The sequence below is a fragment of the Columba livia genome, chromosome 14 (genome assembly GCF_036013475.1).
Source record: "Columba livia isolate bColLiv1 breed racing homer chromosome 14, bColLiv1.pat.W.v2, whole genome shotgun sequence".
Taxonomy (NCBI): Eukaryota; Metazoa; Chordata; class Aves; order Columbiformes; family Columbidae; genus Columba; species Columba livia.
In genome coordinates this window covers 7,100,783-7,115,171 of record NC_088615.1, presented here as the reverse complement: position 1 = coordinate 7,115,171, position 14,389 = coordinate 7,100,783, and the positions used below count along the sequence as shown (strand labels likewise).

Genomic DNA, 14,389 nt, shown 5'->3' with positions numbered 1-14,389 from the left:
ACAGGGTGGGCAGCCACGTATGTCCCCCCACATGGAGCTGGGGAGCCATCACCCGGATGCAGGGGGGTTTGCAGGTGATGTGGCTCCTCACCAAATCACACAAGACAAGCCAGCTGAGTAGGGGCAGGAACAGGCAAGAGCCATGAAACCATCCACTAGCCCACCCAGGAGAGTCTTTCTCTCCAGACAGCCCAGAGACAAGCGCTGGACAGCCAGCTCCACACAGCTCCCCCCTGTCTCTCTGGTTTCTCTTCCTCATTCACCATTTCTCCCCTGGGGGGGGTCAAACTGACGCAGGAAGCTGCTTCAAAGACATCCGATCAGCTAAGAAATAAAAGTAATTTTTGCCACGGTGTAGTGAGCCCAGGAACACCCTGCCAAGGGCACGGCATAGCGAGGGCAGTGAGTGGCAGGGGCTGGACTTAGAACAGCCCTGCACTCCCAGCAGAGCTCCTGCTTCCAAAGATTAAAGCCCAGCAAAGCAAATGTCCCTTCCTGCACTGGGAAGAGCTCCTGCCACCTGTGCGAGCCCCAGAAAACCTCGCGGGGGAGGATACGCCAAGCAGGGGAGGTCTGGGTTCCTCCTGTCTCAGGTTAGACACGAAGGTCTCAGCTTGTGCTTCAACAACCTGCTCCAAAAAGCGACGTCACCACCAGGTGGTTGTGCTCTGCCAGTTTCCAGCCTCGGTGGGCAGCAGAAGGGAGATGAAACTGAGCAGAAAACATCACAAACTGCACCCAAAGAGACAAAATAGGTCTATTGAGTTTGTACCACTGCAAAGGCCCTGCCTCGGATGTTATGTTCCTATAGAGCTTCCCCCAAGTGTACCCTGTGAAGCAGCCGCATTGTAACCTGGGACAGAGCAACATCCACCAGAACAGCAACAGGCTTCACTGCATACGAGTATTTAAGAAAGCAAAACTAAAGCTGTTAGTAAGACACCACACCTTTGCTTCCCTCTCCCCACGCACCTCTGCCCTCTTCCCTTCTCAGTTCAGCTCCACGTTGGCTGAGCTACTACTGCTTTCATGTTTGCAGCACCTTCTCCACACAGAGTTCAAAAAGCACTTCAAGGACAGGAAAACAGTGATTTGAACAGCAAATAGTGTACTTCTAGGACAGTAAGGCAAGTTTATTTCTATAAAGTTTTCCATGGCCCTATATAAAATTACAAATAAAACACTCTGTCTGCGCCAAGGGAAATGCTGGCTTAGGAACATGTCCAGGCAGAGATTTTTTTTTTCCACAGAAAAAGGAAGTCATGTACTAAGTAACAGTTTGCAGAAAACCCAGCAGCAGTTTGCTTGCTTACAAGCCCAGCTTTCTTTTCCACAGCAGGGACACCTCCAAGAGATCATGACTCACTTTGAAACCACAAGCATCCAAGTTTTCGCTATGAAGACTAAGAAGCACCGTTGGCTTCATCTGAAACAGGGACCCTTCCTCCACAGTGAAACTCGTCCCCTTTTACCACTCAAGAAATGGCTCAACAACCGAGCATCAAACCCGACAGGCGCAACGTGCCCTGGGTCCAGCCCAGGCCAAGTAACTTCACCAGAACAGTGTTAGGAGCAGAACACTTCCACTGTTGGCCAAAGCGTCTTTCCCGTGAGGGGAAGGAGGCTCAGGAGTGGGTGAAGGAATCCCCCATGAAACATTTTGAAACATCTGACGATACAAAAGCGTGGGAGGAGCCCACACAAAATCTGTGAGGCTCTCCAGCCTCAGGATCTGCAGGCAGACCTTGTCCAAGAGCCCAGCACATCAGAACACTGCCTCCCAGCTCGATTCTATAGGTCACACTTCGTGTATCAGACTATTCATATTTGCCATATAACTGTACTAAGAATCCTGTTTTTCAACCAATTCTGATAAATAACCATCACTTTAAACTTGACCACAAGTATTCCTGGACAAACATTTTACCAGCTCCAGATGAGCTCCCTCACTCAGTGCCAGGAGTCCCACTGACCAGTAGGTGACTGCACCAGAGGCACAACGTGATGAGTTGTAGCAGTCTCTACAACAAACTACTGACCGCAGGGCTGGGGGAGCACAGGGCACACAAGACAGACCCACTACGAACCAGGCACTGCGTGTACTGTGGCTGATGTCACCATTTCACAGGAGGAATTTTGATAATTTTCTCTCTCGAGTTGTAGAAGCCACAGCTATTTTAACCACAGGCAAAAAGCACCTTGACACCATGAGCACATAGACCCCACGTATCTTAAACTGTAATCAAGTAGCGTAAACCCACGAAATCTCTGGGTCTAAAAATCCTGCTGCAGCCAAGGAAGCAACAGAACAGGGGTGATTTCAAAGCCTGGAGAGCTGGGAAGAGAACATTGGCGGCAGCACATCTTGTGGAGGGCAAACATCAGTGCAGGCAGCCGTGCGAGACTAAGGAGACTCGGAGTCATTTTGCTTAAATACTCTAGAAATATAAATATATAAACAGAGCGGCTAAGGGAGCTGTAGTTCCAGTGCTTTTGGCAGCTTTCTCAGTGTATGTCCAAAAGCACCTCAGCCGCAGCAGTACTAACAACCCAAACCAGAAGCCCGGCTTTAGAGGATAAGCCATTCACGTACGTGATTAAATTGAAGCCACTCAGCTCCTGAGTGTACCCCAGTAAGAAAACACATGGCTGAGAAGAGGTTTAAAGGAGCTTTAATAACCAAAGGTGCAGCATTGTTTACAGACGACGTCCACGGCGACCACCCTTTCTGCGAGTGCTGTCAGAGGGGATGGGGGTGACATCCTCTGTGGCGAAAAGAAAACACAAAACACGCCGTTACCTTCCAGAGGTACCCCAAGAAAGCATGCTGGCACGACCACTCTGCCCCAGCTATCACCCCAACATCCCCCAGCTGCACCTTGCCATCAGCCAGGACAGGAGCCAGGCTCAGGCACAACAAATGCTCTGTGGAGCGAAGATATTCATGAATACATCAAGGGCTGGATGCCCACAGCTTTTTTAACAGTCCAGAAGCAAAAATCCCCACTTCACTTAAACCAAGCATCTGCAGTGTTTCCAAAGAAATAAGAGGGTGCTTGGTGCAACTTCTAGAGTGCCAATGCTGATGCTTCTCCTGACTCCTCTACAAAGTTTGGGACTATCCCTCATGCAGTTGGAGGAACTGCATTATTACTCCGTCACAGGCTCAAACCAAGGCAAACACAACATTTCTGAGCGACAGAACAGCTTCAGCACAAACACTGTTACGTAAAAGGAGCATCAGCGCCCTGCTGTGCGGCTGGGGTTTGTGGTGCAGCCAGAACCCTGGTTTCTGCAGTCAGCTCACGCCACCTCCTGGTGAATCCTCCATTTACGAACCTGTTTAAATTAAATTTCACCTACAGCAGCACCTGACACAGACCAAGAACGTCCCAAGTGAAGTCATAATAAGGGGCACAAATGCCTATAAAGCTCCTTTTACTAAACAATCCCTCAAAACTATTTTTTGAAGTAGCAAGGCTCTGCACTGATACCATGACACACGCATCCAGCAACCGCTTTCTCCATCACTCACCAATGCGGCCGATCTTCATTCCAGATCGGGCCAGAGCTCTCAGGGCTGACTGGGCACCAGGTCCAGGAGTCTTGGTCCTGCAGGAGAGAACCCATAAGCCCTTAAATGATTCAGAAAGTGGACACAGTTCACAAACAACTGACAATGTCAAAAATCACAGTTTCCCCACCCCAAAACATCCTGAGAGCAGAACTTGCCTTCTTCCCATCCCCAGACCCAAACCATTCCCACACCAACAGCCACCAGACATGCACTTCACTCTCACGCCAAGATAATCTCCAAATGTGATAACACCTCCCCACCCACTACCAGATAAATCAGAGCACAGCACAGCTCCGGCCAACTGAAGACGTCCATTAGAAATGGGTTCCAGATGCTCAGCGAGAGGTGACCACATCAGCCACTCACCACATGAGACAGACACCCTTCACGTCAAATCTAGTGTCAAATTCCCAGGGTGCATCCACCTTCCCAACTGAGGCAGCACAAAGAAGGGATGTGGTGCCACCTAGCCAGATTCTGAGACCAGGCAGATCCTCCGGGAATGCCAGGCTCCAGCCCAACGTACCTGTTGCCACCAGTGGCACGCAGCTTGATGTGCAGGGCAGTGATGCCCAGTTCCTTGCACCTCTGTGCAACATCCTGGGCTGCCAGCATCGCCGCGTAGGGAGAAGACTCGTCTCGGTCAGCCTTCACCTTCATGCCACCAGTCACACGGCAGATGGTTTCCCTACAACACAGGAAAATATTCAGAAAACAACATCCTCCCTCTTTCCTCCCCACCAATCAGCTCCTGGGTACACACAGAACCTGTTATTTCAAATGTTACTGGATCAATAAGCTGCCAACTGGTACCTTGGGCACAATATTCATCACAGAGGAACACAATAAGCCATCTGGTCTGTGTTCAGGGACACATACCATCTCAGCTCGCAGCTCAACAGAAGCTCAAGGAGTGTGGTAGAACCTTTGGTCAAATGTAATTTCTGTTTCCAAAAGCCGGGTACCACAGTGACTGGCTTTCAGTACTCACTTGCCAGAGAGATCAGTCACGTGGACAAAAGTATCATTGAAGGAAGCAAAGATGTGGCAGACGCCAAACACATTTTCTCCTTCAGCAACTTGAGGTCCCAAGCTGATGACCTGTTCTTCTTTCTTCTCCTTGCCCTTACGAGGTGCCATTTCTGAACAAAAAGAAACAGAAGTATGAGCAACGGTGAATTTCCCAACATTCACTTACAGGAGTTTATGAACCTTCCTGCTACTGCAACCTTCTACCAAGCAACATGAGTTATCAACAATAAAACGCTAACAGTAATTCTGGGGTACAACTGGACTTCCTAAAAAACCCCAATGCTGCCAGCTTTGCTGCACCCGGGCAGACAGGCCACCACCAACTGTTCAGTGGTAGTTCCAGCTGCACTTTGCAGCAGAAGCCAAGCTGTGCTTCATGTCAGCTCAGGCACAGCCAAGCACACAGGAGCCCCTTTCTTCTATAACCAGAAACACCGGAGCGCAGGGAGATGGTTCCCTATTGCCCCCTCCTGCCAGACACCAGCTACAACTGGCGCTTTGCACAACAGAAACGTCTAACGGCTTAATTAGGGCTATCAACCCAAGCACCACCTCGTTTTATCCACAGGCTTCAGCATGATGGTTCTCTGTCTCCACACACCGACCAACCAAGGCCCAACACGGTCACTCCACAAAGCCCATCCCCTTCCAGGCACAGTCAGCCAAAGTTTGGTGGATGTTATTGTCCCCAGCTGGGGTCCACAAAGCCCAGGGACACCTACACGACAACCGAAGCAAAGGCCGAGCCGTGAGCGCTGGGACTCCAATCTTAACCTCAGAACCACGCACCCGCTGCTCTTTAACGATTACTCGAAACCGCAGCCCTGGCCGCTGAGGATCCGGCTCACGCCACCAGGCCCGCAGCCTCGGCCGAGCACAGAGCCACGGCCCAGCCTCCCGACTCCTCCACGCCGCCAGGGCCAGCCGCCCTCCACCCCTAACCGGGAGCGCCGATCCATACCCCGGGCACCCAGCTACGCCGGCTCCCGGCTCGCCCGCGGCCTAACGCCCCGCTCCGCCGGACGCGCCTCCCCTGCGGCGGGCCCGCTGCTCCGCGGAATCCCGGGCCCGATGAAGCGGAGGGTGGATGGGGAGGCCGCGGGGAGCCGCGGGCGGGCGGATGGCGGCGGATGCATCGCAGCCCCACACTCACCTGCGCGTCTGCTCCGGCGGCCGCCGCTGGAAAGGAAGTGGCGGCGTCAGGGGGCGGAAGTCACCGCCGCTCACCCGGAAGTGATGGCGGGAGGCGGCCGAGTGCCGCCGGGGCAGCGGCGTTTCGCCGATTGCAGGCGCAGGACTCTTCCCCGATCCTGATCGTGATCGTGATCGTGATCGTGATCCCCACCCCGGTCTCGATCCCGCCGCCGTTAAACCGCGAAGGGAGTTCCCGAGGCCACCCCGGGCCGACCTCCCCAAGATGGCGCGGCTGCCCCTCCATCGCGGGTCCGTCCCCAAGATGGCGGCAGGCGTCGTTGAGCAGCGGCGCTCCTGGCGGGGACGCGCCAGGACGGCTCTGGAAAGTCGGGCCCGAGACGGTTTATAAACAGCTGAAGTAAAATCGGTGTAATGCCATCACACAGCCCGCTGCCTCCTGGCCGTGCAGCTGCAGTCGGTGCTGCCCAGGCTCAGCTAGAGCTGGGCTGAGGCACAGGCCATTGGGCTCACAGAATCATGGAATAGTTTGGGTTGAAGGGACATTCACAGCTCATCAAGTGCCACCCCTGCCATGAGCAGGGACATCTTCACCAGCTCAGGTTGCTCAGAGCCCCGTCCAGCCTGGCCTGGGATGTCTCCAGGGACGGTTCATCCACCACCTCTCTGGGCAACCTGGGCCAGGCTCTCAGCACCCTCAGTGTAAAAAATGTGTTCCTCATGTCTGGCCTGAATCTCCCCTCTTTCAGTGCAAAATCATCACCCCTTGTGCTATCACAGCAGGCCCTCCAGGCTGCAAATCTCTCGCTTGCCAGCAGGGCGAAAAGGTTTGGTCGGTCCGTCTCCCTGCAGCGCCCGTGCTGTGCTGCCTCCCCCGGAGAGCGCTGTGCTCGCGGTGCCGCCAGAACGCCGGCCTTGACCCCACAGGCCACCCTCGCTCACTCCTCTCTTCGTCAGCAGTTTGCCGCTGCGTCAGGGATCTTCCTGTTTAAATATTGACAGAGAAGCTTTTAAAATATACATCGTTGGGACTGCTGTAATTCCAGCTGGGGGCTCCAATGACACCAGCCGTGTCCCGATTCGCAGAAAGAGGGGAAGGACGGGGCTGGCAGCAGGCGAGCACTCCAGAGGTCAGCCTGTGCCAGGCCATGTGTGCCGTGGTGACTGCAAGTGACCTGTCTGAGAAGGAGCTGTGGGGACAGCGAAGGGTGCACAGGCAGCCTGAGCCAGGCAGGGCGGGTTTGTCCACATGGAGGCTCTGTGAGGCTCGCACCAGCCTACAGATGTTCTGGAACAGCTGCAAGCCAGAGGCAAGGAAATGGGCAAGCTTCCATGTATGGGGTAACAGGCTGAAATAATCAGATGAGCTTCTAAAACAAACAAACAAAAAAAAACAACCAGCAGTTCAAAATCCAGTGCTGCCCTCAGCCCTGGAGCAGCTGGGAGCCAGGCTGCTCCCAGTCCCTCCAGGCTCTGTGCAGGATGAGGCTTTTTCCACTCTCCAGGATTAAGTCTCTGTCTTTGCTTCTCAGCACTCCTGGCGTGACTGCAAGGGAAATGCCTGCCCTGCAAAATGCTCCCGGGGCTCAAATGCCAGCCCTGACTGGGCTGTCGTAGCTGCTGAGGATCTTCCCAGGCTGGGGTGAGCAAGAAGGGAGACACCACGCAGGAGCTGCAGGGATTGCAGCCTCAGCCTGGCCAGGAAGGATGCCCAGGCCACGGTGGGGTCAGTGCTAGAGATGATTTGTGTTTGCTTTCAGAAATCCCCCAGATTTAGTTCCTTAATGGGTAATTAACATTCCAGCTGCTCCTCGGTAATAGCCTCTCCAGCCCATGGGAAACCCACAGACACGGTGACGCTGCAGGCGGATTTCATAACTCAGCCAGTGACTAAACAAAAAGGGAGCCCGAGAGCCAAGGCAAATGGAAATGTTGCTCTCAACCTTTCCTCCCGCCCGGGCTTTGGCCCTGCTGTGAACTGGTCCTGGCTGAGCGGGGTCAGTGGGAGCGACTGACCTGACCTGTGAAAGCCCCAGCTCCCATGGCACTGTTTCCGTGGCCGTGTCTCATTCCCACGAGCCACCAGTCCAGTGGCCTTACTGGTGGCCTTGAAACAGAGACGAGAGCTGGAAGAGGCAAAAATTCTCCTGAACTCTGGTATGGAGCAGGGTCTGCATGCAGGACTGGGGCATAACAGCTCCCAGCCCCCTGAAATGGCATCTTTCCTCTAATAATCCCACCAAAAAGAAATTCAGGGCTCCAAATGCAGCCATTCACAGGTTAAAAAAAAAAAAAAAAGCTTTTCCATTCACTTTGAAGGCCGTTTTTAGTTTCAGAAAGGCAGTTTGTGCATGCACACATGTAAAATGATGTGTCAGAAACGAGCACAAGAAAATTTAAAAAGCAATCTCCAACACTGAAGTTAAAGCACTTAAGGAATTGGCAGAGACTTCAAGAGCCAGTTTCTGGTCCTAATGAAGTCGGTGGAAGTGCTGCCATGGACTTCAAGGGGACCATAATTTGGCTGTGACTCAGTAGGGAGCTGGAAGTGTTGATTAATAAATTGGAGACAATGCGGAGGAAAGCCGCTGAACTTCTTTCTGACAGATGTGCTGAAGAAGAGCCTGTAAGTTAAAGCGTGCAGGAGATGAACTGTTTTCCTTTGTGTTTGCAAACAGAAGATAGGGGGAAAAAAAGCAACCTGATACTCATGTAAAATGGCAGAGCTGGTATTTATAAATACCAATGCCTTTCTGAGCAGCCTTCTGTTTCCAGGGAGGTCATTCTTATTACAAGAAAAAAAAAAAAAGTATTAGCAAATGCCAGACCAAGCATTCAACAAATTCCTTTTCCTCAGAAGTAATTATGCAGTGGAAAACTTTACCGCTGGAGATTGCAGATTGTGCAGATTGTCCTCGGATTTTGGTGCGTGCCTTTGATTACTCATTGCTGGCTTTTTACTTGATGATTTGTGCATGAATCTCCTCGGCTAAAGCTCTGACGGAGGTTTGCATGGCCTCAGAAAGCCGTTCCTGCTGCAGATACATTTTCAGGCTGAGTTTGCAAATCATTTAAGGCTGAAAAAATCCCAAACCTTTGATACCCTTTATAGCGGTTCGTAGCTGAAAAGCTTCCTGTTTGTCCCTTTTTTTGTTTTCTGTTCTTTGAAGTAACTTTGGCATAGGCAAGATCTTCAGAGAAAAGGCTTGTGAAGGAAGCAAAATGTTTAAGGATAAGGAGTCTTTGACTTCAATGAATGCTTTGGAGTGCATTAGGAAATTTGCAGCCATAATTGCCTGCAATTCTTTGTGTCTCCTTTCCTACGATTTCCTTTCTCCCTTTATTTTTGTTTATCTGCCCATTTCATTGATTGAAATTGCTTCCTTGCCTCCCATTAGGTCGGAAGCTCTCCCAGATCAAACTGCCAAAGCCAAACCAAACAGACCTTCTGCCGCATCTCCACGGGCTGGACAAGAAACTTGTCCCCAGGATCTGGACACAAAACCTGACAGGGTCTTCTTCATACACTGCATCCCTTCTTACAGGAGAACTGTGATCCCTTCTCACAGGAGATCCCACCTCCCTGAGATGGAGCCGGACAGCTCGTACTGGTGATTAACGTGGACTGGAGCGTGTCTGAGCGTGCGGCAGAGCCCCCGGCAGCCTCTGTGGAGAGGGCAGGAGCACCTGAGCTGTGTTAAACTCATTTTTCTCCTCTCTGAGGAATGAAGGGAATTCTGTGTGTGCACTTGCAGGTCAGGGAGCAGCCAGCCCGTGACTAGACATGTACCTCGCGCTTGTCTTGATGTTGGGCTGGAAAAGCTGAGAGGATGCGATGAACCGGTGCTCTGAAATCATGCTTGGGTTCCGCGGCTGGGGGGAAGGTTGGCGACAACCTTGCGCTTAACTGGCTTCAAAAATCAGACATGAAGGGCACACGCACACTGGGAGAAAGATGAAAGGAGACATCAGCCTGGCACCTCAGTTACACCAGAGGTGCTGCCTGGGCTTTACCATTCAGGACAACCTGTTGTGCTCACCCTGGGGACCGGTGGTGAGAGGAAGGACCTGGTGGGAGCATCGCTGGGTAGATCATCACATGTGCCTCAGGCCCGGGGGATGGAAGGAGCCCTCTTGTTGGGAGATTATCACAGGGTTCACGGTCATCCCTTGTATCCCGACACGGCAGGGACTAGGGGCCGCTCTCATCCCGAGGCTGAGGAGCCGGGGATGGGCAGGGGAGATGGAGCAGTGGAACGGCAGCCCCAGGGGGGCCAACCCGCTGTGTGCGCTCCGAGCCCCCCGCTGCAGCCGGGCGTCCGCAGCCGAGCAGCGCCGGGGCGCCTCCGCCGCCATCCACCTCCCCGGCCCCGGCCCCACCGCCCGGGCAGGAGCCCAGCGCGTCTCCCGGGGCGGCGCTGCCGGGCCGGGGCCTGGCAGGGGGCGGCGGGGGCCGGGCCGGGCGGCGGGGCGGTGCCTGGCCGGGGCGGCGGGCGGGACGCGCCGAGCGGGGCCGGGCCCAGCGGAGCCGAGCGGAGCGGAGCGGGCGGCGGTGGCGGCCTGGCGGAGCGGAGCGGTGCGGGCCCGGCCGGGCAGGCAGGTACGGGCCGAGCGGGGCGGGAAGGCGGCGGCGCAGACAAAGGGCGGCAGCGCGGGCCGGGATCCGCCGGGCCTTGCAGCACGGGCCGGGCTGCGGGAGCCGGGCCAGGGGAGCCGGGCCACACCGCCCTTCTCGTCCCCCCGGGCTCGGCGGCTCCCCTCCGCCGCCCCTTGCCCTGCGCAGGCCGCTGCGGTGCCCCTCGGGAGGAGCCGGCTCGGGGTCCGGAGGGGCCCGCCCGGGGCGGCAGAGCGAGGGGTCCGGTGCAGAGCCCACCGCGCCCCGAGCATCCCCGCCAGCCCCCGGCTCTCTCAGGCCCCGCGTCCCCCCCGTGTCCCCCAGCCTCCCCTCCGTCGGTCCGCTGCACGGGGGGCTCTGGAGGTGAAGCCGTGGTTGGCCGGGGATGCCCTCGCCCCACCGCTGCCCGGGCATCCCCCTCGGCGTGCGGCACCGCCGTGCCGGGCAGGGCTGGCGGCTGCTGCAGCCGGGGGTGCGAGGCCTAGAGCATCCCTGCTCTGCGGGAGCGTAAGTGGCATTAGTTAAAAATAATAAAGGATTGAAGGAGATCAGGACAGTGTGGCTGGGAGCCGGTTTGATGGTGCACTCCTTTTACATGGCATGGCTTGGCTGGTCTGGCTGGAGTCCCTGTAAAGCACCTTATCACTCCCTCTGGAAGCAGTCCTAGTCTTTAGCCAGCCACTGCTGAACTCTGGGCCTTTTACACATAGCTGTATGTATTATTTCCCCACAGTCCTTTGGGTTTTTTGCCTCCACCGCTGCACAGGCAGGCTGTCTCCTGCTGTAAGGCAGCCGGCGATGCCCAGCGATGCAGAAGCCACACCAGCTTTGCCACCTTTCACTGTCACCTGAAAGGCTCTGCTTCCCTTGGAGGCTGGTGCTCGCTCCCAGCACCACGATCGCATCCCAGAGCTGGGGCTCTCCCTTCCCATGGTCTGGCTGCCACCACAGCACATCGTGGGGCTGATCTTCTTCACACTGCCGGTGCTCACAGGGTTGTGAAGCTGGTGCCTTGCAATGCCGCTTTGTCACCAACAGCCTTGAAACAGCAGCTCTTCCTGCAGCAAAGCAGCATCTTTGTTACTTTAATCTCAAGAGTGCTTTTTACCGGGGCTGGGCTGGTGCAGAAGGGGGGGCGAGCAACCCAGTGCCTGCTCCTCTTGGCTGTTCACGGAGACCACGGCTGAGGAAGTTGTCCTTTTCCAAATAAAACAACCAGGACGAATTCGATAGGAAATAAGTTCCTCGCTTCTGAGTGAACTTGCCGTGGGTGGAGAAGAAGGAAATTAAACAATAGAAAAAACGTGTGGAGTTTTATACAGCAGGAAAAAAAACCCAGCGTTGCTGGCGTCTGGTGGGATGGCCAAGCATCTTCCCTTTGCCTGTCTCGGAGCTCCTCTTCGGCAAGGGTGGTGAACGCAATGCTCATGTTTCCCGGCACCCCTCCAAGTCTGGGACATTGGTGTGGGGAGCCAGGACCTCCTGTGTTACCGGTCCCCAAGCCACCCCGCAGGGTCACCTTGCTCAGCCCTGGTGGGTGCCATGTCACCCTGCTGGCCGCAGCCCCCAAATTCCTCCCTCCCCACCTGAAGCCACCAGCACAGGTGCTGATGGGAACAGTCACACAAACGAAGCTTTTCCCACTTCCTGCGCCTTTGGGAAGCTGATGGGTCTGGTCGGGTTGTGTTTGGGTGGGGATTGAAAACCCATCCCCGCAAAACAGACTTTTTATTACAGGTTGGTTTAGGTTTTTTTCCCCTTTTTCTTTCTGCGTGGCACTGTCAATATTCTAGAACAGCTACGTTTAATGCGCTGTTGGTGGTAATTTAAAAAGAAGAAAAAAGAGGCCTCACAAGATAAAAACTAGGCTGGGGTGAAGAGGGAATGATTAATATTTTTTTTCAGTAGCGTGTCATGGTGAAGTATTGCACAGCCAAGCATGTCCCTGCTGCAGTGTCACCAGCACTGCCTGCCCCCCTCTGCCTGCAGGCTCTGGCTTTTATAACCAGGTTTGATTTGGGGGCATCTCTGGGTAGCTGGGCCAGGGACAGAAGCCCGTGGTCCCACCGGGGATCCTGTCTCAGGGGCTGGAGATGGAGCTGCTCTCTTGGCTCTTCATGCTCTTGGGCAGGGGTTAAAAGGGGTTTTGTGGAATTTTACCTCCTAGGTTTACCTTATTGCATTGTTTTTTTTATTTTTGACTGTTGAGGTCTAGAGCCTGCTAGAATGAGGTTAGGACTCAAGGCACAGAGAGCAGTAACATATTGTCTTTATCTTGCAATGGCTTCGTGATCATGGAGGGCCAGGGTTCCCAGTCCGTATTGACGATGTTTCCAGCTCTGCTCTTGAAGGCACTTTTGGACCTCAGGATTGCCCTTGGCTTCTTTGTGTGTTTTCAGCCCAGATGGTGGCCTTACTTTGCGTATTTTTACAATGTGCCATTGTCACGCATGGGCCGGTGGCTTTGGAGCCTGAGACAGGAGAAGGACCTGGGTGGAGGGCAAGCATGATGCTGCTTTCTTGAGGACCACCTCAGAAACCTCGGGGGCTGTGAGGAGTCAGTCCCCAAGTGATGGCAGCCCCTGCACCCCGCTGTGCCCATCCCCAGGTGCGGAGGAGCAGGACAGCCCTCGCACCAGGACCCCTGGAAGGGCTCGGTGAGTCACACAGCACGGACGCGGGGAGAGGGCGGCCTGTAGCTTATGATTCATGTTGTTTTCCTGCAGAAGCCACCAGCTGTAATGGCAGAGCTTGCAGAAGATGAATCAATATCGAGCCGTAAATCCTGCATGTGACTCCTGACCGGGCAGCGACAGGGCTGGGGTTGGGACTGCCTTGGTTTCCGTGTCCTCCTCAAAAGCAGCAGGACCTTGCTGCAACCCTCTGCCTGGAGGAGGGTCTGAGATCCTCAGCGCTACCTTCAGGTGGTCTGAGCCTTCCTGGAAGGGTTTAGGAAAGTCAAGAGATTCCCAAATGTCGGGTATCCCGTGAGGAGCTACCCTGGTATTTGTGTGGGGACATGCCCGGAGTTCAGTTCTGTTGCTGGTCTGGTCCAAGCTGTGAAGATGATGGTTGTCTTGGAGAGACCGAGACTCTCTCCCAGGGGCTCTGCTCCGTTGTTGACAGGGAACTCAAAATGTCTTGGAAACCTCATCACTGATGTAAAGTGGGGAAGAAGGACGGTGTGTTCTCTGTCTCTCTTGGCTTGGGCTCATTGAGGGTTGGATGTACAGCGAGAGGGGTGTTGCTCTCAGATCCCTACGCTGAGTGAGGACATGTGTCTCACACAACGGCTCTGCGCATGGCCTGGGAGGATGACCGTCCCCGGGGTGTCCCTGCTGCCCGGGCAGCCTGCCAGCTCCGCACACCTGCTGCTCTCTTGGCTCAGTCTCCAGTGCCCTGGCCTCAGCAAAACCCACATGCTGTCCTGCTGCTTGTGAGCATCTCACTGAATATCCCCCTTCCTTCCCAACCACCGTCTGTTTCTTCACAGCCTTACACAGCCCTACAGCCCCACAGCCTGGAGCCTGAACTGGTGGTACCGGCTTAGAAAAAAGGGCTGCCTGAAAAAGGGTTAACGGCACGGTCCTGAAATATGGCTGCAAAATGCTATTGATGTCTGAATTCTAAATGTTACAGCTTGAACCGCTTTATATCTCCTCAATTCATCCCTTGGCTGCGCTGGTGCCTCGCTGACCTTGTGGATTTACGTTGGAGGGGGAGATGGAGGCCATGAGATGGGGATGCTTTTCCTGAGGGTGGGGACATAGGAACCCACTTGAGTGAAGAATGTCCCCAGGTAAATGCACCAGCAGCAGTGTGGTCCCCTGGCCCAGCTGGCTGGTGAGATGTGGAACAGGACATGTCACCGGTGGTTTGTTGTTATAGTTCTCGCCAGCTGACACCATGAGCTGCTGTGGTGAGGCTGGCAGCGTGGGGAGTGATGGAGGGGCAGGTGGGGCATCGGAGGCTGGGTCCTCGAGCATTTCCTTTGCCTTGAGCCTCTGCAGAGG

General features: G+C 54.7%; 1 protein-coding gene across 1 annotated transcript; it reads right to left on the bottom strand.

Moving 5' to 3' along the window:
- Positions 1–2,656: 2,656 nt before the first annotated feature.
- Positions 2,657–8,185, bottom strand: RPS14 (ribosomal protein S14). The gene is made up of 5 exons (XM_065029779.1): positions 5,763–8,185; positions 4,569–4,719; positions 4,104–4,265; positions 3,536–3,612; positions 2,657–2,765 (listed from the first exon to the last, which is right to left on the bottom strand). Exons 2-5 carry the CDS (start codon positions 4,715–4,717, stop codon positions 2,698–2,700), a joined length of 456 nt encoding a protein of 151 aa, XP_064885851.1. The 5' UTR covers positions 4,718–4,719; positions 5,763–8,185; the 3' UTR covers positions 2,657–2,697.
- Between the last annotated feature and the right edge of the window lie 6,204 nt (positions 8,186–14,389).

Bases quoted from the DNA above. Each gene is read 5' to 3' on its own strand.
- RPS14 (XM_065029779.1), bottom strand. From the start codon at position 4,717: ATGGCACCTCGTAAGGGCAAGGAGAAGAAAGAAGAACAGGTCATCAGC. The intron at 4,266-4,568 runs GTGAGTACTGAA...CCTGTGTTGTAG, and splicing joins GTGACTGATCTCTCTGGCAA to GGAAACCATCTGCCGTGTGA. The intron at 3,613-4,103 runs GTACGTTGGGCT...TCTCTCCTGCAG, and splicing joins CGTGCCACTGGTGGCAACAG to GACCAAGACTCCTGGACCTG.